The 24,555-nt window shown below is 46.1% G+C and overlaps 2 protein-coding genes across 6 annotated transcripts in view; one reads left to right on the top strand and one right to left on the bottom strand.

Moving 5' to 3' along the window:
• Positions 1-18,917, bottom strand: part of LOC102460811 (uncharacterized) — a 33,360-nt gene extending 14,443 nt beyond the window's left edge. The window contains exons 1-6 of one of the 2 annotated variants that reach the window (XM_075906207.1): positions 18,763-18,917; positions 17,236-17,332; positions 13,114-13,267; positions 6,629-6,774; positions 3,159-3,335; positions 1,374-1,490 (exon numbers count right to left, since the gene is read on the bottom strand). In XM_075906207.1, the coding sequence (XP_075762322.1) occupies positions 1,374-1,490; positions 3,159-3,335; positions 6,629-6,774; positions 13,114-13,267; positions 17,236-17,332; positions 18,763-18,782 (711 nt within the window). In that variant the 5' untranslated portion in view covers positions 18,783-18,917. Of the gene's footprint in view, positions 1-1,373; positions 1,491-3,158; positions 3,336-6,628; positions 6,775-13,113; positions 13,268-17,235; positions 17,333-18,034; positions 18,576-18,762 lie in introns of those variants that run through there. The other variant, XM_075906206.1, reaches the window with a different exon arrangement.
• The window catches only part of SLC35E2B (solute carrier family 35 member E2B), a 62,649-nt gene continuing 39,466 nt past the window's right edge, over positions 1,373-24,555 (top strand). Inside the window, exons 1-4 of one of the 4 annotated variants that reach the window (XM_075906199.1) lie at positions 1,375-1,511; positions 13,585-13,651; positions 16,663-16,821; positions 19,293-19,438. The gene's annotated coding sequence lies outside the window, so the exon portion shown is untranslated. Of the gene's footprint in view, positions 1,512-13,584; positions 13,652-16,662; positions 16,822-19,292; positions 19,439-24,555 lie in introns of all 4 variants that reach the window. The other 3 variants (XM_075906201.1, XM_075906200.1, XM_075906202.1) reach the window with 3 other exon arrangements.

The following is a 24,555-nucleotide window of genomic DNA, read 5'->3' as shown; positions in this document are numbered from 1 at the left end:
CTAATGCATGTGGAAGGGAGAGAGTCCTCTACCACTCGCGCTCTTCCCGTGACTCGGAGAGGCCCAAGAAATTTCTGCAGCCCGTAGCTGAGGCCGGGTGACAGGTGGTGGTGGGAAAACAAATTGGTGGCTGTGCACTTCCAGTCACTGAGGGGAAGTGACACAATCCTGCTGCCTCTCCCATTTCCCCACTGTCTGTCGCCAGGGATTTAATGGGGGTCAGAGCTCTAACACTTTACAAAGACATGTGGGGAGCTGCTAGTGGGAGTGCAGGGTGGGGACTTACCCGGGCCTCAGAAGGACCCGTATTACTCTTTCCCAGCAAGAGGAGAAAGAGGAAGTGACATCTGTTGCAACTGGATTCCAGGGTATGGGTGAGGGTTGATTTCATGTGACTTACTACCCAGGAGGAAGTTGTACTGTAAATGTCACATGCTTCTGGGCTAGTTCTGGGTGGCTGGGCAAGCCAGCAAACAAACCAACTGCAGGCATCCAGGAACACATTTCATATCAAATATAAATTGTCCTTTGGCTGTTAAGAATTTCCACGAGCGCTGAAGCAAACTGAAAACACTCAATGCTGCTAAATCGCACTTAATGCTTCCTGGTGGCATGAGACAAAAGGAGGTTCACATACCCTACACCCCCTACTTGAGCACCCAAAGATTTCAATGGAAGTTTTGCCTGAATAAGATCAAATCCAAATTTTTAAATTCACAAGCCCTTATTTTCAATCTTAATATAGTCATTCACAATGAAGCAGGGGCCGCTAATAGTTCTCTTTTGTCTCAAACTGGGACCTGCCCTGCCACCCCCAAGTCTCCCTCCTGTCCAGCCAGGACACCCCCTCACATTCAGCTGTATGGGAAATGTAGAGGGGTAGTCACTAGTGAGGTGAAAGTTTAACCAGTTACCACCACCCTAAACAGATAACGCTTACCGGTTCTGGCTAACCCAGAGGGGCTGGAGAAGCTCCCCGCCCACTCTGGGTAGAGGGCTGCTCCAGTCCTGAGGGGCCCACCACAGGGAGGGGCTGCTCCAACCGGCTGCAGCAGCCCCGTCTGTGGCATGGTGGGCTGGCCTGGCCTGCCTGTGCCCCCCCCCCCGCCCATTATACACTGGCTCCCCAGGAGCGGGGCCAGCAAGGGCTGGCAGCCCTGCTTCTTGGGAGGCTTTGCTGTGGGCGCAGCTGTGAGCCTGCAGTGTGTAACCGCTGGGCTTTTCAGCAGTGACACAGTTTCCTTTTTAAACTCATTTTCACATCCCTGACAGTGACCTCCTCACATGTTGGCAACCCAGGCTGAGAACCCATCCTCCCGGGAGTTCACATCCCCCTACAAAGCGCACGGAGTCAGTCTGAGGTTCACACTCACTGCGATGATGCCAACAGTCACTTTCAGGCAAGCCCAGAAGATGCCAGTGGCTAGGATGATGCCGTGCAGGAGGGTGATTTCACGCAGACTCATCAGCAGTAGAACACAGAAGCAGAGCTGAGAAACGAGAGGCGGAAGGTGAGTGAAATGGCTGGTTTGAAACGGTGCGCGCCCACACAGGAGCAGTGTGCAAAGAGAAGGCACAAACTATCGGCTATGACAGAAGAGCAGAGTCTGAAAGGCAAGATTTCTCTCTCTTGGGAAAACAGCCATCATGGGAGGACACAAGGGCATACACTATACCTGACACACAAGCAAAAGCCTGGGAGGGTAGTAACATGTGTTCCTGGGGGGGAGGAGGGAGAGGGGGGAGGGCAGTAACATGTGTTCCTGGGGGGGGGGTTTAGAGAACAAAGTCGCTCAGGTATTGAAAGTACAGTCTCTGCAAGTAGGTCTCTGTGATTCATTTTACACAGTTGTAGTTTCAGATTGTTGGTACCTTGACCTGATTGCTCTGCTAGGTTCTTTATCAGAACGTGATTCACTCACACTTCAGTGTCTCCTTCCCCAGTGTAGGTAGCAGGAAGGACGCTACTGAAGCAGGAAGATTGATGCTGTAAAGTTGTTCAGTTATAAGCCCTGTTGTATGTTAGAAACTGAAACATTGGCGTTTCGATGCTTTTGAAAATCACTGGCCTTCTGGGCAAACGGACTTCCTCATACGGGTGTGATGAAGAGGAGGTTGTATTGGCTTTGCTATATTGCATGTGAGTTCTAATGTCCTGTAGTAACCCTGTGTGTGGGCCTCAGTTTCCCAGGGCACTGCACCAATACCTAGATGGGGGAAACTACCCCAGCCATAACATGTACATAATGGCTGATGTCCTTCCTAACCTAAGCCCAGGAGGGGGTGTGGGCAAGTGACACCTTTTGCCCAGGAAGCAGCGCAAAGGCAGGAGGAGAGGGCTGCTGGGTGTGGGAGTTGGTCTCGGCTGGCTTGGGTTGCAGGGAGGGGGGTCAGGGCCTGTCTCTGAGCTTCCTCTCCCCCCAAGATGGATTGTGCTGACTGCTTCTGGTTTCTGTGCTGATAAGTCCCTGTCACCTGATAAACCTTCTGTTCTACCTACTGGCTGATGGTCACATCTGACTGCGGATGAAGGTGCAGGCCCCACCCCTCAGACACGGTTGAACCTCTCTAATCCAGCACTCTCTGGTCTGATAACATCTGTGGTCTGGCATGATTTTAATTAACCAGATGTCCACTTACCAGGGGTGTGGCCAAGTTTCCCACAGTCCCATGAAGTTTGTTTACAGCCACCAGTCTGGTTCTCGGTGTTCTGTACTATTATTTAGCTCTAATTTACCCCAAAATGTCTGAGAGCCCAGTAAGCAGTGGAAGTGTTGGTAATGCTGCTAGACAATACTGATCTCCTGTAATTTGGCAAATTCTCTGGTTCGGCACCAGTCAGGTCCTGAAGATGTCAGACTAGAGAAGTTCAACCTGTAGTAAGAGTCCACTTCTGTTTTGTCTAGTAGGACAATAAGAAATATTATGTAGGCCTATTTTTATGGGTATTGGCCATTTTTCCTTATGAAGGTTACTTAGGGAGGTATGCATTGTTAGGAAAAGTTTACAGATGGGTAAACTATACCAGCTATACAGAGGGTCACACAGGAAATCAATGGGTGAGCCTGCAGAAGACCTGACTTGCAGTTACGCTAGTTTGATTCTAAGTTATGGTTAATATTAGTGGGAGAGGGAAGCAATGGAGAATGTATTAATACCTGCGCCTGAAGATCAAAGGTCAACATGGAAAAACAGAGGTTCAGCATAAAATACTGCGACTGGAGGCTTTCCAGAGCCCCGCCCACTCGGAAAGCCATCATGCTTTGACTCTGGATGAGGATGATGGCGCAGATCACATCAAAGGATCCAACCAAGAGGATCAGAACGAAGCGGGCCTGATGGGAAAGAAAAGCAAGAGAGTGACAATGGCACACCTGGACTGACCACAGTAGAGTCAGGTTAAACTTCAACAAAAGGGAGAAAATGGGGACATTTAATATGGATTTGTTACTGCTGAAATCACAGGGATCAGGAACAAGGAAATCAGGCTGTATGCAAACGCAGAGGTTCGGACACAGCAATTAACATTACACAGGATGCATTGCTGGAATAGAAATTGGCACTGATCACAACCTCAGCAAGCTGTAATTCTGGCCACTTAATGTAATGGAATACTAAATATGAAGTTTAAGATGCAACTTAACATACGCTCTCCTCAGCGTGGGAGATTTACACCTTAACCTTTGCTTACCCAAGCCTGGAAATTCAAACAATGTCATTGCAATGTTACGTATGAAAGAAACAGCTGTGGAGGCCACCATTTCTTTAGCAGTGGCTGTTTCTGAGCTTACATCAGGGGAGCGACTGGGTTAGGGATGTAAGCGACTTGTCAAGTAGCGACTCCACTAGTCACTCCCCCCCCCCACGCTGCTTCTGAGAGAGAGGCAGCAAAGGGGCAGGGGAGCAGGAGCTGGTGCTGGGGGGAGCTGGCTTAAAAGCTGGTTCCCCCTCAGCACCATCTCTGGGGGGGGGGGGGCAAAAGAGGCAGCGGCGTAGCTGAGGATCAGGCACGAGCCAGGAATCAGCTGATTCCTAGCTCCCACCTGGTCCCAGATGCTAAGGCTCTTAATACATTTAAAAAGCAGAGGCACAGTGCAGGGGACCGAGTGCAAGCCAGGAATTAGCTGATTCCCGGCTTGTGCCCAGTCCCCCACCTATGCTTCTGCCAGGCAGCTTTTAATACATTTAAAAAGCAGAGCCACAGCAGGGTTAGCTCACGAGCAGTCATCAACTACTCCATTCGCTGATTACCCGCAATTGAACATCCCTCTATTGGGTAAGATATCTGATTGGCTGTGATGGAGAGAATCTTCTCTATTGGTTTCTATGGGAAAAGCAGTTCAATTTTAATACTGTTGTTTCAACTGTGAGTCTAAAACTTCTTTTTGTCTGGGATCAATAAATGTAGCTTTGATGTTGTTGTCTCCTTCCTGGCTCTTGTTTACTGTACAGCAGGTGGCAGGGGTTTGTATATTATATAAATCAGCATTTCCTTGATGCCTTTCCTCTGGTAAGCTCCAAGAGTCAGTGCCAGTAAGTAACATGTAATTGAATACGTCATCGCTATGTAAACTAAGCAGGCCAGTCCTATACCTGCTTTAATCTTGTTAGCTTATTTTCTGCAGTGTTCCTCCTTGCTAGAGTTTATTTTTCAGTGTCACTCTGGAAGTAAGAACCTCTTTCCCGCCCTGGGGGATAGCTGCCAATAAGAGGGAAGGACTACTTAGAACGAGGGTGAGCAATAAAACAGGGGCCATTAACCAGGGTTAGCCACTAGTGAAGTGGTCCCCAACCTTTTGGGGCTGCAGGGTGCCCGGGGGTGGGACTGTGCATGCGCCGCGTGCCCAGGGCAAGGGCCGCACATGCACTGCGCGCCCAGAGCGCAAGAATAGCTCGGGCCAGCCCTGGTCACTAGGCAGGCACACATAAATGACCTGGTGGGCGCCATGGCGCCCACGGGCACCGCATTGGGGACCACTGCCCTAGTGGATCACTGCCACTATATTTACCTGTACCACCGCAGGTCCTGGAGATCACAGCTTCCATTGGCTGAGAACAGCAATCAGCAGGCGATGGGAGCTGTGATCCCCCCGTACCTGCAGAAGTGCAGTAAATACGGCGGTGTGTGTCGTCCCCTCCCCTCCCCCCGCCGCCAGGGGTTAACTCTGCCTGACTGGACCCGACCCACGGGCTGGTATTTGCCCACCCCTGACCTAGAAGGACAGTCTAGGTGTGACAGATGTGCGAAAGATGCAGCTTACCTGCAAATTCTACACCCCATTTGCTTATAATAAATACATACAGAAGGCTCTGCCTACATGTCAAGGTACTGGGTTGCAAGCAAGGGTATGAATCTACAGCTCAACACTTTGCCACACACTAACATCTTGTGTGGACACTGCCCTAGTGCAGTGAGAGTGGGTTTGCTGTAGACTCACACCCTGACTTGCAGTGCAGTAACTTGCCATAAAAGGAAGACATTAGAACAAAACGACAAACCTCACCCACCATTTGTTTTCCAATAGATAACACAGCTTTCCCAGCATGGCAAGACTCCCAGGGCTTTTCCCAACAAATATAATGGTAGGAAGATTTGGGCTGGTGGTTAGGGGCATTGCATGATGACTCAGGTGTAAACCTGGGTTCAATTCCTGGCTTAGAATTCCTGTTAGGCAACTCACAATCTACTCTGTGTCGGTATCCATCTGTACCAGGAAGTAAAAAGTTCCCTAATTCAGAGGGGTGTCCTCAGAATATTCAGCTGCAGACGGCACCTGAAAATTTGGGGCACCACTGGGTCTTCATGTCCATTCATCTGCCTCTTCCTGTCCCTGTCTTGTGGCTTTGCTTCCTCGGAGAGGATCTCGTTAACCTAAAAGTGACAAAGCCTGCCAGAGCTATTAGCAAAACACTCAACCTGTGAAATTGCCACTCAATTGGGAACGAAGCCATTTCCCAGGCATTTTCCGACCCTAGATACATACTGTCAGGTTCTGAATTTACTGTTATTTACAGCACCATTTGCTTTACAAGTATTTCATTAGTGTGCTGCTGAATATTATAAAATCACTTCTCTAAAAATTAATCATCTCTCCTCCCCCAGGGCTTCTGTTGGGCAAAGGGGCATCAATTTAATAGTGCGTCATAGGACCCCATGAATCCTGGAGGGAGTGTTGAGCAGGGGCATAGCTACGGTTAGGCCCAGGCCTACCCCCTGCCAGCTTGCCTAGCACTCCAGCTGAGAAGCAGGGCTGGGGCACCAGGGTTTACCCTGTGCTGCAGACAGGGAGCAGGGTTGGAGTACTGGGGCTTAACCCCACTCCCCAGCATTGCCTGCCCACCCAAATTTGGGGCCCACCCAAGTGGGCTCTTCTGGCAACACCACTGGTGTTGAGGTAAAATCCCTTGATGTTTGTTCTGCACTCAGATAGTCCCATGATGAGAACCATAAAAATACTTGAAAAGATAGAAATTTGGATCAATCTTCAATGAGCAAACTTCTGTAGAATAAGATGCCTGTCTTTCCCCAGGTCAGCTGTCTTGTCAGACTTAGGATGCTTTTCCTTCCCTGAGATTGTCAAAGTCAGTATTTAGGGGAAAGCAAAGAGAATGAAAGTGGGAGGCTGACCAGGAGATCTGGCTTCTGTTTAGCAGAGAGAACTGTGTAGTTGACGATGGATCGAAACATCACCAGCAAGATGGAGAGAACGAAGACAATGAGCTCTAGGCGATTCTCCTGCAGGATCCCTCTGGTCACATAGTACACGCAGAACACTGACAAGGAGAAAGACAGGTCAATAATCACCTGGACTGAGAACACACTAGGGCAGGGGTGGGCAAATACCAGCTCAAGGCCACATCCAGTCTGCCAAGGTTAGCCCCTGGCAACCCCCACACCATCGTAGTTACCTATGCCTCCGCAGGTACGGGGATCACAGCTCCCATTGACTGTGGATCGCTGTTCCGGCCAATGGGAGCTGTGATGGTCCGGGCCTGCGGAGGTGCAGAGAGCTAACCCTGGTGAACCACTGCCATTTTATTGCCCATGCCTGCACTAGGGGTTAGGGCTAGTAGCATATGGTCTTGACACACTGGTCTCACACACTGTATGAGATCCATTTTTTTGGCTTGCCTTTCATACTCCTTCTTGAAAATATTACCCTATCAACTCCCTAACCAATTAGCAGCAGCTATGAAATAGTATGAGATGGGGGAGAGGAGTGTTTCTTAAATAAAACTAAGCAAAATCATGTAACCTTCCCAGTGGAAGTAATTATGAGAAACGTATCAGTCTCTGGCTGGCTAGTTATTAATCACACACAGTTATACACCCATGCATGTCAACAGTTTTGCTCAACTAGCTAAGTGCATTATGGGTTAGCTCTGAAGCAGTACTGGATAGATTATTGCTGAAGGGAGACAAATGGATTTGACAACAGTCTGTCTGCGTCTACATTGGGTTGAAACATTAGGGTACATCTACACTAGCAACTGTACACACGTGAATGATTGTGTCATAAATAATCCCCTATTGGTCACACCTAAACCTCAGAAGCAAGTATCTGAAGGTAAGTAAAGGGCAAATAAACTAGCTTACACCTAGGGTTGCATTCTCCAGGTTTGTCCTGGCGTCTCCAAGAATTAAAGATTAATCTTTAATTAAATATTATGGCTGGTGATGAAACTTTCAAGAATACATCCAACCAAAATTGGCATCCCTGCTTATACCTAAGGGGTGTGGATAAATGTGGCCCTGTACCGGTCCCAACCTGTAGTGTGGCTAGCATAAGGGGTGTGTATCTGGTTCCAAGTTTCAGTAGTCCTCTACCCCACATGCACTGAAGCTTTTTCTCCTAACTCTTACCCATGATTCACAGGCGATGAAATGGAACATGATGATTGCCTGGTGCTGTCATATAGCACACACTGTTTCATCTCACTGTTCCATCTCACCCCCACAACCAGAAATATCCCCAGTCCCAAGGTCCCAGGGGAGGGATGGGGAAAGTGCAGTTACTGATACGTGCTTACACAAAGCACTATAGTTTTCAACACAGCAGAATTCTCCCACACAGAAAATGGAGGAGATAAATGTCTTTATGATTTAGTTCACATGCAGAAAACTGCAACGTGGGTCCACTAACAAAGCGGGCAATGACCACACCTGCCATTATCATGTGCCTTAAGGGCTGCGCCCCCAAATCTTGACCAATTTCAACTGTAGTGGGGCTTATTGCTCTGTTATAGCTGCTAAGTGCAGTTAGCAGTGCTGACAATGGACAGTTAAAAAGAATGGATTTGTGCTCCACTCCCCAAGCAAATATTGACAAGGTGCTTAAGAGAGAAGTGCTCCCTGAAACAGATTTGTAAACAAAGGAAGCAAAATGCAGGACTATGTAGCACTTTAAAGTGCTACAAAGTCCTGCATTTTGCTTCAGCTACACCAGACTAACACGGCTACATTTCTATTACTATTGTAAACAAATGTGACTAGTCAAGACAAAGACTTTGCATTATGACCCCATTCCACAGCACAAACCCAATCCTACCGCGTTAGTCCAGTGGACACACTCTGTTATAATTGTCTGTAATGTGTGAATGATTGATCACAAGAAATGAATGAACAGGAAAAGAACATTGGACTCCCTCTTTCACTCTTCCTGTGATGGTAAATGAGGCCACTAACAAGTGGCAAACTGAAAAACTGGCCTTGTGAATTTGGTGTGCATGTGCTTTTGTATGTGAGATGTTTCAGAGGGGTAGCTGCGTTAGTCTGTTTTAGCTAAAACATCAAGGAGTCCGGTGGCCCTTTAAGGACTAACATGTATAATGGCGTAAGTTTTCATGAGCTACAACTCACTTCCTCAGTTGCTGAAGACCAAAGAAAAACGGAAGCCCCATCTCTGTATCCCTTCCTTTTTTCTTTTCTTTACTCTTCAGCATTGGAGGAAGTGAGTCCATCTTTGAATCCCTTCCTTTTCTTTTCTTTTCTTTTCTTTTCTTTTCTTTTCTTTTCTTTTCTTTTCTCTTCAGCATCTGGGGAAGAAGTTGTCTCCCATGAAAGCTCATGCCCTAATAAATGTGTTAGTCTTTAAAGTGCCATTGGACTTCTTATTGTTTTTCTATGCAAAATATTTTTGTCAAAAAGAAAAGTGGTTTCTACTTGATTTTTTTAATATTAGACATTCAGTTCTTGTCTACTGTGGAAGGCTGCATAGTGACAGTAGAATTAGTGAAACTTCATCAGAATTGACAGCGGACCCGTTAAGAGGAGAAGGGATTTTAATCAGGCTCTTTAAATCTCATTTGTTGTTAACACATGTTAAATTCCAATGATTCATACACATTTTGAGGGAAAGGACATCTTCGATAGAGATTCAAGACACTTGAGAGCTGGCCCTTCAAGTGTGAGAGCTCACAGTTTACATATCTGAGCCTTCCAAGAGCAAATCCAGGGAGAAAACACATGATGTTTCTAGTCTTTTTTTTTTTTTTTGAGGGGGGAACATTTTAGTGTATTTTACAGATATTTGCTAACAGCTGAGGAACGGTGAGTCTTGAGGAATCTTGGGCTACCTTCCAGGCTCTGGAAGAGAGCTCTAGTGAGGACAGACTCTTCTGTATAATCCACCTCTCCCTTTCCCCAAGCATGACCTCTTCTGCCCCATCCCCTACACCCTGTCCCAGTTCTGTCTCTTCCCCACCTTTGGTTCCTTGTCCCAGTCCCATTACCAGCTAGTACCAGACAAGTTGTTAAAACTGCAACTAGGCTTATCTACATTGTTTTAAGTAATATGTTAAAATCCTATTAGCTCAGGTACATAGGCCTCTTTTTCCTGCTGTAAATGAGGTGGTAGAGATGCACAGATAGAGTTCTTGTCTCCACCTAGTGGCTGGAGAGTAGAAAACAGAGTAGTCTGAGCTCAATGACAGGGAGTCAGGAATGCTCTCACTATCCCCATCGGTAACACTGCACAGTTGGGTTGGCATATTATGGGATTCTTCTTCCTCTGAAGACTCTGAATCTAGTCACTAAGGGTATGTCTACACTACCACCCTAGTTCGAACTAGGGTGGTTAATGTAGGCAACCGAAGTTGCAAATGAAGCCCGGGATTTGAATTGCCCGGGCTTCATTTGCATCTTGCCGGGCGCCGCCATTTTTAAATGTCCGCTAGTGCAGACTCCGTGCCCGCGGCTACACGCGGCACGGACTAGGTAGTTCGGACTAGGCTTCACGAGGAGTAACGGTAGTTCGGAATAGGGAGCCTAGTCCGAACTACCTAGTCCGTGCCGCCTGTAGTCGCATGGCACGGAGTCCGCACTAGCGGACATTTAAAAATGGCGGTGCCTGGCAAGATGCAAATGAAGCCCGGGAAATTCAAATCCCGGGCTTCATTTGCAACTCCGGTTGCCTACATTACCACCCTAGCTCGAACTAGGGTGGTAGTGTAGACATACCCTAACAGAGGCAGGATGCTGAATTGGATCAGTGCACAAGTGTCCCAAACCCTATCTTGTCCTGATGATTCTTGTGTGAAAAGCTGCTCATTAAAGCCGAGCTTTCTGTAATGTGTAAAAGCAGCGAGGAGTCCTGTGGCACATCATAGAGTAACCGAAGTGTTGGAGCATAAGCTTTCGTGGGCAAAGACCCACTTCGTCAGATGCATGTAGTGGAGGGGGGGGGAGAGAGAGTGTGTGTGTGTGTGTGTGTTAATTAGAGACTATAAAACCTCATCAACAGCCTTCACAGTGTTTTAGTGACAATACCAAAGCTGGCTTATGCTCAGAACGAAAGCCAGCTGCCCTTCTCAGTCTCCAGGCATGATTCCCACACAGATGAGCAGTTCTTGCTTGGCTTATGGGTGAAAGCAAGAGAAATTTAAACAGGAGCTGACAGGTGCTCTCAGGCATGGAGTAAGGATGTTAAGTTTCGGGCATTTTTCATCGACTATTCAGTCGATAGGGCGCCTCCACCTTTGAAGTGTAGCAACAGCCCAAGAGCTGTTGCTACACTTGAAAAGCAAAAGCACCACGTGGAGCCCTTGGTCAGCTGGGGACTCCCCCGCTGACCCCAGGCTCCGTGCAGCACTGCCGCTTTGAAATGCTGCCATGGCATTTCAACATGGCAGCGCCGCATGGAGTCCGGGGTCAGCTGGGTACTCCCCAGCTGATCCCAGACACCACGCTGAGCTAGTGCTTTGAAATGCCACGAAGAGCCTGACGTTAGGCTCCCTGCAGGATTCAAAGTGGCAGCGCCGCACACAGCAGCTGACCCCGGGCTCCATGAGGCATTGCCGCTTTGAAGAACTCCCCTCTTCACCCCCCTGCCCTTGCTACCTCTATCAGATAGAGGCAGCAAGAGGGCAGGGAGCAACTAGTCGACTAGTCCTTCACATCCCTAGTCCTCATCTGATCCTGGGCTCCACACGGTACTGCTGCTTTGAAACGCCACGTGCACCCTGGGGATACCCCAGCTGGCCCTGGGCTGCATGCTTCTTTTCAAAGAGGCGGTGCAGTGTGGAGCCCAGGGTCTGGCCTCAGACTTCAAGTGGTGCTGCCACTTTGAAGTACCCTCTCTTCTTCCCCCCCCCCCCCCAGCCTTGATACCTCTATCTGAGAGAGGGAGCAAGGGAGAGACTAATTGACTATCCTGTCGACTATCGGATAAGTATTTGCTTATCGGATAGTCAACTAGTCCTTCACATCCCTAACATGGAGGAGGACTTGGTCTAGTAAAATGACCATCGTCCAAAACTAAAATCGTTGGTACAGTTGCCCGATGGGAAACTACGCTACTGAAACTAAATAATAACAGAAACTGTAACACAGTCCTAAGCCAAAATATCCTAAAACCAGAATAATTATTTTGAGCTATTCCAAGAATTGCTTTCTACCTGACACTCAATCTTCCTTCTAAAATATCAAAAAACAACTGCCACAGAAGTATCCAGCACAAGTGTCAGCAACCTATGGCTATCGAGCCAAATATGACACAGTACAGAAGCAAATACGGATCTTCTGTCATTCCCAAAATACATGAAACTTGTTAAATTAAAATGAAAAATTAATTCAAAATTTTTAAAAATGTGTAATTACTCATGTCGAGGTCTTTTTTCCGTCTATTTCACCTTTAACCAGAGGTAAAAGGAAGGCGGGATGTCCCAGTAAGAACGTACTGCAAGGCCCCAATCAGGGCTCAGCCTATCTTGCCATAGCATCCTGTCACCAGCCCCAATCCTGGGACAGGCCCCGCGGTCCAGACCTCATCTAGCTACGGGAAGAGGGGTCTGCAGCCCTCCTACTGCTGTGGCATGGGTAGGAAGGGAGGCCATGATCTGGCTGCGGTGATCCTGGCCCAGCCCCTCATCCAGCCACTGCTGCCTGGATGCAGCAGCCCAGCCCCAGCCAGATAAGATCATCTGGCCTCAGGGTTCCCCCCACATACTCTACTTCCCACTCCCAGTGTTCTGCCCTGCCTCCTGCACCTCCCACACATCCCAACCCCCTGCCCTGAGCCCACATATACACCCCGACCCTCATTCCTGTGCTGCCACATCTCCAGCCGCTTGTCATAACACTCTTGCACCCCCCCACATCCCAACACTGTGCCCTGAGCCTCATATACCCCAGCCCAGACACCTGCAGCCCCACATCTCCAGGCCCCTGCCATAAGATTGACAGAAGACAGCCTGAATGCATGCAGACCAGTTATGATGTAAACTTCAAAGAAATACGCGAAAAGATGCAGCAGCAGAATTCCCATTAAAGTCTGCGAGTGCAATGTTTCATTTATGCTATTATTAATCCACATGTCCATAATATTAAGTCGTATTTTATCAGCCATGCAAATAGGCATTCTTATATGGCTCTTTGTTGACCACTTTTTCTAAATTTTGATGTAGTTTGGCTCTTTGGTTTGAAAAGGTTGCTGACCCCTGGTCTAGCATGTGTTCTCCTGCACTAGTATAATGTTGCTCTTGTTGGTATTGCGGCTCAGTGTATATTATTCTATCAACTAGAACAAAATCAGAAATGTAAGAGTCCTTTATTTACTAATTGGGCGATGAATTCGTGGGTCTATTTTTCAAGTGCAGTAACTGGTCATTACTTACCAATTCCAATTAACTGTATCAGAGAAACGGTGAAATTTTCTTCAGTCTGTTGAACGAGGTTTTCTATAGTTAGTCCTATTACACTCAGCAGAGAGAGGATGGTTACACAGAAGTAGATCTTGACAGGAGAGGACAACTCTGACCAAGGTTTTATCTGGAATGAGAAAATATTTAAACTCAGACACATCTCTTTAAAATCAGATTATCACACCTTAAAAATACATTACACTAAATTACTTAAATGATACTTTTTAAACTAAAAGGCACTCTACTGCTGCTCTCCCATATTTTTATGGAAATGTATTTTAATATGAATATGCATAACTCAAGTATGCTTTATGCAAAATGTGACATATAACCTCTCATTGAAAAGTTTGTAATCCTATCACTGTGTATATTCTATTTGTGTGCATATATCTTTCTTGTATATGAAGTAAGAAATATGAAGTGTAAATCTGTTTATTAATCTAGGACTTTTCATGAAAGCCATTAGTGGTACTCATGGAACTTAATGGCCCGATGCTCAAGACAATTATCTGTAAGTAGTCTTGGTTTTCCTGTAAGTCTAAACTGTGACTGGTCCTAAAAAGACATGTGACCAGCTACCTGGTTCTAGAATCCATCTTGAATTTTGTATTTTTCCACAAGAGTGGAGGAAATGGAACAAAAACTTCCCATTCTGGGAAAATTTTATTTAAGGAATGGGAAGCATGTCTTCATCTAGGTTCGCAAACTGCTCCCCATCAAAGAGGCCACAAGAAAAGACCTGGAAACAAAAGAACTCTAATGATGGGAGGGAGAAGCTCCTAGACCAGGGGTTGGCAAAATCCATTGTGAGGGCCAAATCCAGCCCACTATCGTCCCATGGCCTGGAGGGAACCTCATGTAGACTCCCTGCCTGCCACACCCTGAGACAACGCTCAAAGCAACCAGCTAAGGGGCTCATCTGCTCTCTGCATGCTGTGTGCCGCTTGCATGGTGCACCTGTCCCCAGCACAATCTAGTGGCACCCCACGCCCTCCCACACTGCTACTCCCTGCCCCAGGTCACAACCCCCTCCCAAACCCTGTACCACCTCCTGCGCCCGGTCAGAATCCTCTCCTGCACCCATACTCCCTACCAGACCCTGCACCTCCTTCTGTACCCCAATGCCAGGTCACAAACCAAACCCTCTAAACCTCCTCCTGAACCCCTTTTCCAGGTCACAATCCCCTCCCAAACCCTGCACTCCTTCCTACACTGCTCCTCCAGGTCAGAATCCTCTCCTGCTTCCATATCCCCTCCCAGGCCCTATGCCCCTGATTATAACCCTATCCTTCACCCAAACTCCCTCCCAGAACCCACACACCCTCCTGCACCCCAGTCTCCAAACCTGAGCTCCCTTCTGCTCCCAACCTCCATCCCAGACCCCACAGCTTCTCCATTAATATCATGAAAGAGTGCAGTCCTTGATCACTTACCAAATTCTTGGAGTGATCAAAAATTATTGCCCACCCCTAATCTAGGCCCAGGTCAGAAAAAAGTTCAGCTCTGACCTGAGAAGAACTTTATCTGAAATAAAATCTAGAGTGAGAAATTATGATTTGTAACAATTTCTCTTAGTATATTAGGCTTAACTGGTGTATTTTGTTTTATTTTAGCTTAATAATTTACTTTGATCTGTCTGTCACCACTTGCAACCATTTAAATCTTACTATTTATACTTAATAAAATCACTTTTATTATCTAACCCAATACAAACAATTGTTATGGGGTTGGGTTAACAGCTGTGCATATCTTTCTTTCATAAAGGAAGCAAACTTTCTGAGCTGTTCTTAGTATCTGTGTTATTCTGCTGGGGAGCTGTTACTTCAACTCTGTGACTTTGCTGGGGAAGAACAGAGCTTCTGGCTCAACAGAACAGGGTGGTGAGACATTTCAGAGGGCAGGTGACAGTCTCAAGGGGATCTCTGTGACCCAATTAATCACAGGGACAACTTACAAACATAAAGGGAAGCTCCACAGAATGGAAGAAATTACTCCAAAACTAAGGAGGACCAGAGATGGCCAGGTTGTTGCACAGTAGTTCCCATCCCTAGATACAATGGTGAATTTTCTAGTTCATCCAGAGGGGTCAAATTCAGCTCTTAGAAGTAGCCCTGAATAAGAAGGCCAGAATCCTGTAATCCTCATCATTCTAAAATCAAGGACTTTCACCCATAGAAATACACTTGCTAAACCAAACTGACACACACAAAATGCTTTTAGCTATAGAACTTATGTTAGAAAATTAACTGAATCCTTCAGATTCCTCAGCAGTGTCCAGATAATGTGAATAAGCCACATTTTCTCTTTTCCTCAGAGCAGTCAAAATCTCAGACCCAGCTGTTACTGAGAAACCATGTTGATGCCATGCTCTTCATTTTTTCTGTGCAACTGGCAACAGGAAAAAGACTTAAGTGCCTGTTAATGAGAGTGAAGCAAAAGAAAGGATTATGCAGCACTTTAATTCTTGATATTCTTCTGTTTCTTGTACAGGATACTAATCAAGTGGTTCCTTAATTTCTTGGATAGTGTGTAGCAGAGTCTCTCACAGTACAGTAGCTGCATAGTCCTTTCCTTTGTTTCAGCAAGATCAGACTAACATGGCTACATCTCTATTACTCTTAATAAGAGTGGAAGAGTCATCTGGAGGAAGGATTTCGTAAAACATGACTGTTGCCACATAGTTCCATTTTGTAACTTCTTTCTACAGATGACAATAAGAGGTTATTATACGTTAGTTTATTGCATATGGACTGTACTATTTATTATATAAACCAGTAACATTTCCCCATTAAAATATTAGGATTTAGTCACACAGACCCTGCAATGCAGGAAGGCACATAAGCACATGCTTAAAATCATCACTATTCAGGAGAGCACTTAAGGATGTGTGTCACTGACATCAATGAGACTTCAGCATATACTTAAAGTTGAGCACAGACATAAGTAAATTGGTGATATGCTGGCCATAGTGGGCATGTCTATACGGGGATAAAAAAAAACCCTAAACCTACAGCTTGCAGGTTTTGGATTCTGGGGCTAAAAAATTCCTGTATAAATGTTTGGGATCAAGATCTGGTACCCTGCAAGGGAAGAGGGTCCCAGAGCTTGGGCCCAACCCAAGTTCAATTGCAGGTCTTTTATCTCCATCTAGACGTCCCCAATGGCAATAAATAATTAAATTGTCTACTGGATTTCTATTTAATAATTATTTCAGTTTACAGATCAAACCAATGGAAAATACAAAAACCTCACAGCATAAATACTCTGCCAGTTATGAACACAAGTAATTAGTTAAAGACTTCCAATGAGACCACAAGTAAAGTAACCATTTGTATAGTCCATCGGCTTCTGAATGAAAAAACTATGCAGGCATGATTAATACAGCTCAAGATGTTCTGATTACTGGATTATGGCATTTCTAATATTTCACTTTTGAGCTAGTAAAGAATCAACTGATAATGTGGACATGGTTTTCAACATTCCCTACTGTTTTCTGATTTTTTTGTTTTTTCTTTTTTTCAGGAAGCAATTTCAAATCATATCTGGTTCATTTCCTATTTTTCTTCACTTGCTTCTTTTAAAATTCCAGTAGAAGGAAGTCTTAAGAACACTTTCTCTTGCTGTGCTTGCAATTCAATGCTGCACAAGCACACAGCTCTGAAACGGACTAGAAATTAAAGAGTGAGTGACTAATTATTTTTATTACAAGGAGTTAAAAAATTCCTACCTTCTTAATAAGCTAAGATGTTTTTGTAGCATATGAAAGGCAATGTGTGGGTTTTAAAAAATGTGAGTGTAACCTGATAGTTTCTGTAATTAATGACAATAAAGATTATACTATTCTGTGCATTTTAGATCTGAATTTTCACTCTCCTCGCCCTTTCAATAATAATGTATTTCTGCATGCTAGTGTTTAAAAGAACTAAATACACTGCTAACATGTCCATACCATTTGATCTCTTGCAGAGCCAAAGTATTACATATTACAGATGGTTTGGAAGAGATTTTCCCTAAGGTGTTTTGGACTCTTTTCTGCTATAAAATTATCAAAATAACTTATGCTCTGAATCAAGATTACATAGTTAAAGTACTTACAGGGCCACAGGGAGTAGGAATAAGTTCTTGATGCCTTGGTGTTAAATTTGGCAGTGGAAGGTCTGTAGTCTCATTAGGTGGAGGAAAAAGAGGATCCCTGTAATAATAATAATAATAATAATAATAATAATAAATAATTAAAAAGAGTGGAACTAAGTTATGTTTTATTAATATCTTTCTGCAGAAATGAAATAAGAATAAAATCATCTCAAATCATTTAGTAAACATGGGTTTACATTCGCCTTATGATTAGATCTGCATCTGTATCTGTAAAAATGAACTGTGATATCCGCAGCCACATATGTGGATATGGATACCTGTGGATGTAAAGCAGATATCCACATTTGCATGGTTCTAGATAAAAATTTATATTTGCATCTGCATCCATATTTGCAAAAATTAGCCATGAATATCTGCATCCATATCTGCAGATACCAGTACCCGTGGATATAAAGCAGATATCTGTGGATTTGCAGGGTTATATTTATGATGTTGCCAAGCTATACCTGTTAGGGATGTAAAAAGTCATTCAAAAACGTAACCGTGTAAGCATTAAAAATCCTAGGTGTTACACACACTGTGGGCTATTCAGTAGAAAGCTTATATATAATCCTCCTTGGAAATAGGGCTGGCAGCCCCTGCTGGCTCTGCTCCCAGAGTAAAGTTACACTGTAGTGCCCACAGTGAAGCCTCCCCAGGAATGGGCCAGCAGCCCCAGCCAGTCCTGCTCTCAGGGAGCCAGCATGTAACCGTAATGTAAACGTAAGCATAAATGGTTACACTTTTACATCTCTAATACCTATGTAAGAGATGTGGCTGCAGATGCTGAGTTGCCATCTTTTGTAATTTTCCCAGGATGGCCCCCATTTAGGGGGATGCCACTGGAGATATGCATCCCAGCATGGCATTTTTCTTCAACATGTGACGTCAGGCTGCATTTGTGCTGCTGTCTCACGGCACCTTCCCGATGTAACATCCTATGGCACTTTCCAGCATGGGGCAATCGCAGTGTGTCATGGGAAAGGCAGTGTCCTGACACAATGCCATGGTGATGTCATGGGACGGTCTGATGATGTGAGGATGCTACCGGTCCATGCAGAGGTGCGGTGATGTCACAGGGCACGGTCCTTGCCCTGCCGCAAGGCAATGTCATCACAGGAGTGCGTGACGTCATGGGGCCGTGTATGAGCTCATAGGGCAGGACAGCGACTCGATGGCAGGGGTGGAGGTGGGGGCTGCATGGTGATGACATAATGCCGGCATCCCCCCTCCCAAGAATGGGGCAGGAACAGGCTGTTCCATGTCCCCCCCACAGCTGTAAGGGCCTGCCTGGTCATATGCGGACCGAAGTGAGGACCCCTGCCTGGACCGTACCAACTGGTATAGGGAGAGGCTGAACGCAACAACGGGAGGGAGGGCGCGTCCCCCTCTGCAGGAAGCACTTGGTGCCGTCCGACTCCCCTCCCCCACCCCAAGGGCAGGCCGGCAACGGGTCCCCGCTAGGGCCAGGCCCCGCCCCTCCCCTACCTGTTGTCTGCCGGCTCCATGGCAGCGCCCGACACACACCCCCCCTCGCGCCGGTAACAGTGGCTACATTGCTGGACCTGGCGGGCTCAGCATCCGGGTCCGTTGCGCACTTCCGGGAGCCAAGCACTACGTCACTTCCCCCTCTGGGCTGGCTCTGAAGTTTCGCAGGGGGGGGGGGTAGGGACCGCTGGAACACGCTCCACACAGATTGTGACGTGGGCTGTGAGGTCACGTGCATGTGTCCTGTCCAGGAGCTGGTGTCTCGTGGGGCTTTCCAACTCTGTGCCTGGCCGCGCGGGGCCGGCCCCCCTTTGGCCTTGGCTCGGGGACACGCGCAGACCGAGGGCGCTGCTGCAGGCAGCTGCGTTAGTGCATGTCTGCTTCCTACAGTGTGCACGTCCGCTCGCCCGAAGCGAGCTGGGTACAGGGCTGCCTCATGCCCCTAAGAAGGAAATGCGGGCTCTGCAGGGTAGCAGAGAGGGATCTGCAGAAAACAGCAAAGAGATGTTTAATGTTCCATCTTTCTGCAGTGCAAAGACGCCAGAGTCCTTTATCCAGATAGCAGTAAGAACATAAGAATGGCCACAGGGGGTCAGACCAAAGGTCCACCCAGCCCAGTATCCTGGCTGCTGACAGAGGCCAATACCAGGTGCCCCAGAGGGAGTGAACTGAACAGGTAATGATCAAGCCATCCGTCCATCTTCACCCTCTAACAAACAGAGGCTAGGGACACCTTTCGTTACCCATCTTGGCTAATAGCCATTAATGGACTTAACCTCCATGACTTTATCTAGTTCTCTTTTAAACCCTGTTATAGTCCTAGCCTTCACAACCTCCTCGGGCAAGGAGGTCCACAGGTTGACTGCGCTGTGTGAAGAAGAACTTCCTTTTACTTGTTTTAAACTTGCTGCCCATTAATTTCATTTGGTGGCCCCTTGTTCTTCTATTATGGGAATAAGTAAATAAGCTTTCCTTATTCACTTTCTCCTCACCACTCATGATTTTATAGACCTCTATCATATCTCCCCTTAGTCTCCTCTTTTCCAAGCTGAAAAGTCCTGGTCTCTTTAATCTCTCCTCATATGGGACCCATTCCAAACCCCTAATCGTTTTAATTGCCCTTCTCTGAACCTTTTCTAATCTTTTCGAGATGAGGAGACCACATCTGTACGCAGTATTCAAGATGTGGGCGTATCATGGATTTATATAAGGGCAATAAAATATTCCCTGTCCCTTTTTTAATCTTTTGATGTTATGAATCCATGCTTTTTTGACTGCACACTGTGTGGCAGGGCCTGCCCGAGCCCTTTTGGCATCCTGGGCCAGGCGTGCAGCACTGCCTTCAGGCACAGGGCACACGCGTGGGCGCACCACCCCATGGTGCGCGGGCTCACCCTCCCCCCCGGTGCGCACGGCGCATGCGCGCGCCGGCCATGACTGCTGGCACGCAGCCCGGGGCACATGGCGCATACATTGCCTGGCCTGGCCTGCGCTGCTCGCGCGTGTGTCGGGCCGTGCAGGGCACTGCAGCCATGGCGGGGAGGGCGCTGCTGGCCGGCACGGCAGGGATGTGGGCGGGTTGGCGCTGCGGAAGTGGGTGCGCGGCTCCTGATGGCAGCTGTAAGGGACACCGCATGCCCCTTACAGCTGCCATCAGGCGCCCCCCCCGTTGATTGGCGCCCAGGGCAGCTGCCCAGCTCGCCCATGCCTCTGTCCAGCCCTGCTGTGTGGACATCTTCAGAGAACTATCCGTGAGGACTCCAAGATCTCTTTCCTGATTAGTTGTAGCTCGATTAACCCCCATCATATTGTATGTATAGTTGGGGTTATTTTTTCCAATGTGCATTACTTTACATTTATCCACATTAAATTTCATTTGCCATTTTGCTGCCCAATCACTTAGTTTTGTGAGATCTTTCTGAAGTTCTTCATAGTCTGCTTTGGTCTTAACTACCTTGAGCAGTTTAGTATCGTCTGCAAACTTTGCCACTTCACTGTTTACCCCTTTTTTCCAGATTATTTATATGAATAAATTGAATAGGATTGGTCCTAGGATTGACCCTTGGGGAACACCACTAGTTACCCCTCTCCATTCTGAAAATGTACCGTTTATTCCTACCCTTTGTTTCCTATCTTTTAACCAGTTCTCAATCAATGAAAGGATCTTCCCTCTTATCCCATGACTACTTAATTACGCAAGAGCCTTTGATGAGGGTCCTTGTCAAAGGCTTTCTGGAAATCTACATTATATCTACTGTATCCCCCTTGTCCACGTGTTTGTTGACCCCTTCAAAGAACTCTAAGGCTGTCTACACTGGTGCAATCTCGCGCAAAAACTTGCTGCCTGTCTACACTGGCCGCATGTTCTTGCGCAAGTAAACTGACGTTCTAAGGTATAAAATCAGGGCTTCTTGCGTGAGAACTCTGACTCTCCCGCTCAGGAATAAGCCCTCTTGCGCAAGAGCTCTTCCAGAAGAGGCCAGTGTAGACAGGCAACATGAATTTATTGCACAAGAAAGCCCTTTAGTTAAAATGGCCATCAGAGTTTTCTTGCGCAAGAGAGCATCTACTCTGGCACGGATGCTCTTGTGCAAAAGCACATCTCTTGCGCAAAACCACATGCCAGTGTAGACGCTCTTTTCTAGAAGAGCTTTTGCAAAAGAGTTTTTGTGTGAGAACGTGCCAGTGTAGACGTAGATTAGTGACATGATTTACCTTTACAGAAACCATGTTGACTTTTGTCCAACAAATTATGTTCTTCTATGTGTCCGACAATTTTATTCTTCATTATTGTTTCAACTAATTTGCCTGGTACTGATATTAGACTTACCAGTCTGTAATTGCTGGGATCGCCTCTAGAGCCCTTTTTAAATATTGGCGTTACATTAGCTATCTTCCAGTCATTGGGTACAGAAGCTGGTTTAATGAATAGGTTACAAACCACAGTTGTTAGTTCCACAATTTCACATTTGAGGGGTGAATGCCATCTGGTCCTCGTGACTTATTACTGTTAAGTTTGTCAATTCATTCCAAAACCTCTTCTAATGACACTTCAGTCTGTGACAAGTCCTCAGCTTTGTCACCTACAAAAGAGGGGTCAGGTTTGGGAATCTCCCTAACATCCTCAGCCATGAAGACTGAAGCAAAGAATTCATTTAGTTTCTCCGCAGTGACTTTATCGTCTTTAAGTGCTCCTTTTGTATCTTGATTGTCCAGTGGCCCCACTGGTTGTTTAGCAGGCTTCCTGCTTCTGATGTACTTAAAAATCATTTTATTATTACCTTTTGAATTTTTGGCTAGCTGTTCTTCACTCTTTTTTGGCTTTTCTTATTACTTTTTTACACTTAATTTGGCAGTGTTTATGCTTCTTTCTATTTACCTCACTAGGATTTGACTTCTACTTTTTAAAAGATGCCTTTTTATCTCTCACTGCTTCTTTTACATGGTTAAGCCACGGTGGCTCTTTTTTAGTTCTTTTACAGTGTTTAGTTTGCGGTATACATTTAAGTTGGGCCTCTTTGAAAAGTCTTTGAAAAGCGTCCATGTAGCTTGCAGGGATTTTACTTTAGTCACTGTACCTTTCGATTTCTGTTTAACTAACCTCATTTTTTGCATAGTTCCCCTTCCTGAAATTAAATGCCATAGTGTTGGGCTGCTGAGGTGTTCTTCCCACCACAGGAGTGTTAAATGTTATTATATTATGGTCACTATTTCCAAGCGGTCCTGTTATAGTTACCTCTTGGACCATATCCTGTGCTTCACTCAGGACTAAATCAAGAATTGCCTCTCCCCTTATGGGTTCCTGTACCAGCTGCTCCAAGAAGCAGTCATTTAAGGTATTGAGAAATTTTGTGTCTGCATTTCATCCTGAGGTGTCACGTACCCAGTCAATATGGGGATAGTTGAAATCCCCCACTATTATTGAGTTATTTATTTTGATAACCTCTCTAATCTCCCTTAGCATTTCATAGTCACTATCACTATCCTGGTCACATGGTCGATAATATATCCCTACTGTTATATTCTTATTAGAGCATGGAATTATTATCCATAGAGATTCTATGGAACATATTGATTAATTTAAGATTTTTACTTCATTTGATTCTACATTTTCTTTCACATATAGTGCCAGTCCCCTTTCCCCCCTCACAATGTGTTCTGTCCTTCCAATATATTTTGTACCCCGGAATGATTGTGTCCCATTGATGGTCCTCACTCCACCAGGTTTCAGTGATGCCTATTATATCAATATCCTCCTTTAACACAAGGCACTCTAGTTCTCCCATCTTATTATTTAGACTTCTAGCATTTGTGTACAAGCACTTCAAAAACTTGTCACTGTTTATTTGTCTGCCCTTTTCTGATGTGTCAGATTCCTTTTTATGTTAATGTTTATCGTCTGATCTGGTCCATACTTTATCCTCTTCTCTCCTCTCCTCCTGACTAAAACCTAGAGAATCTCTATCAATAGACTCTCCTCTAAGAGAAGTCTCTGTCCGATCCACGTGCTTCTCTTCACCAACTGGCTTTCCCCCATCTCTTAGTTTAAAAACTGCTCCGCAACCTTTTTAATGCTCTGCGACCTTTTTAATGTTAAGTGCCAGCAGTCGGGATCCACTTTGGTTTAGGTGGAGTCCATCTTTCCTGTATAGCCTCACCCTATCACAAAAATTTCCTCAGTTCCTTATAAATGTAAACCCCTCCTCCCTACACCATTGTCTCGTCTATGCATTGAGACTCTGAAGCTCTGCCTGCCTACCTGGCCCTGTGTGTGGAACTGAAAGCATTTCTGAGAATGCCACCATAGAGGTCCTGGATTTCAGTCTCTTTCCTAGCAGCCTAAATTTGGCCTCCTGGACATCTCTCCTAGCCTTTCCTATGTCGTTGGTACCTACATGTACCATGACCACCAGCTCCTCCCGAGCACTACATATAAGTCTATCTCGATGCCTAGAGAGATCTGCAACCTTCACACCAGGCAGGCAAGTCACCATATGATTCCCCCAGTCATTGCAAATCCAGCTTTCTATGTTTCTAATGATCAAATCTCCCACTACTAACACCTGCCTTTTCCTAATGACTGGAGGTCCCTCCCCTGGAGAAGTAACCTCAGTGTGAGAGGATACCCCAACGTCATCTGGAACGAGGGTCCCAGCTATGGGAAGGTTTCTTTCTGCTCCCATTGACTGCTCACCTTTCCTGAGCCTTTCATCCTCCTTAACAGCGCAGGGGCTGTCTAACCTCAGGTGGGACAATTCTACAGTGTCCCAGAAAGCCTAATTTACGTACCTCTCTGCCTCCCTTAGTGCCTCCAGTTCAGCCACGCTGGTTTCCGAAGCCCATACGCTATCTCTGAGGGCCAGGAGTTCCTTCCACCAAATGCACACATACGACACCATTGGGATAAGGGATCTTTCGGAAAAGGCTTTATTTTCCGCAAGATCAGCGTCTAGACTGGCGCTTTTCTCCGGCAAAGCTCCGTGCAGAAAAAAAGCAGCAGCCATTTTTATGCTAATGAAGCGGGGGAGATTTAAATCCCCGCTTCATTAGCAATTGCGATACATCTAATTTACATCCCTTTTACGAAAAAGGGATGTAGTCTAGACGTAGCCTGTACGTTTAAACACAGGGAGGTTTGAAACATATAACAGCAGAGGGCAGTGTTATACATGTATACAAACTAGGGATACAAAGCTGTACTGTAACAGGTTAACTGGTAAGCCTCATTCTTAATGGGTGAGGCTTACCCGTTACAGTTTACTAGTTAAGGTTACTGGAGCGGCTGCCTGCCAG

Source organism: Pelodiscus sinensis, chromosome 23 (assembly GCF_049634645.1).
Source record: "Pelodiscus sinensis isolate JC-2024 chromosome 23, ASM4963464v1, whole genome shotgun sequence".
Taxonomy (NCBI): Eukaryota; Metazoa; Chordata; order Testudines; family Trionychidae; genus Pelodiscus; species Pelodiscus sinensis.
This window is presented reverse-complemented; position numbering and strand designations above follow the sequence as displayed.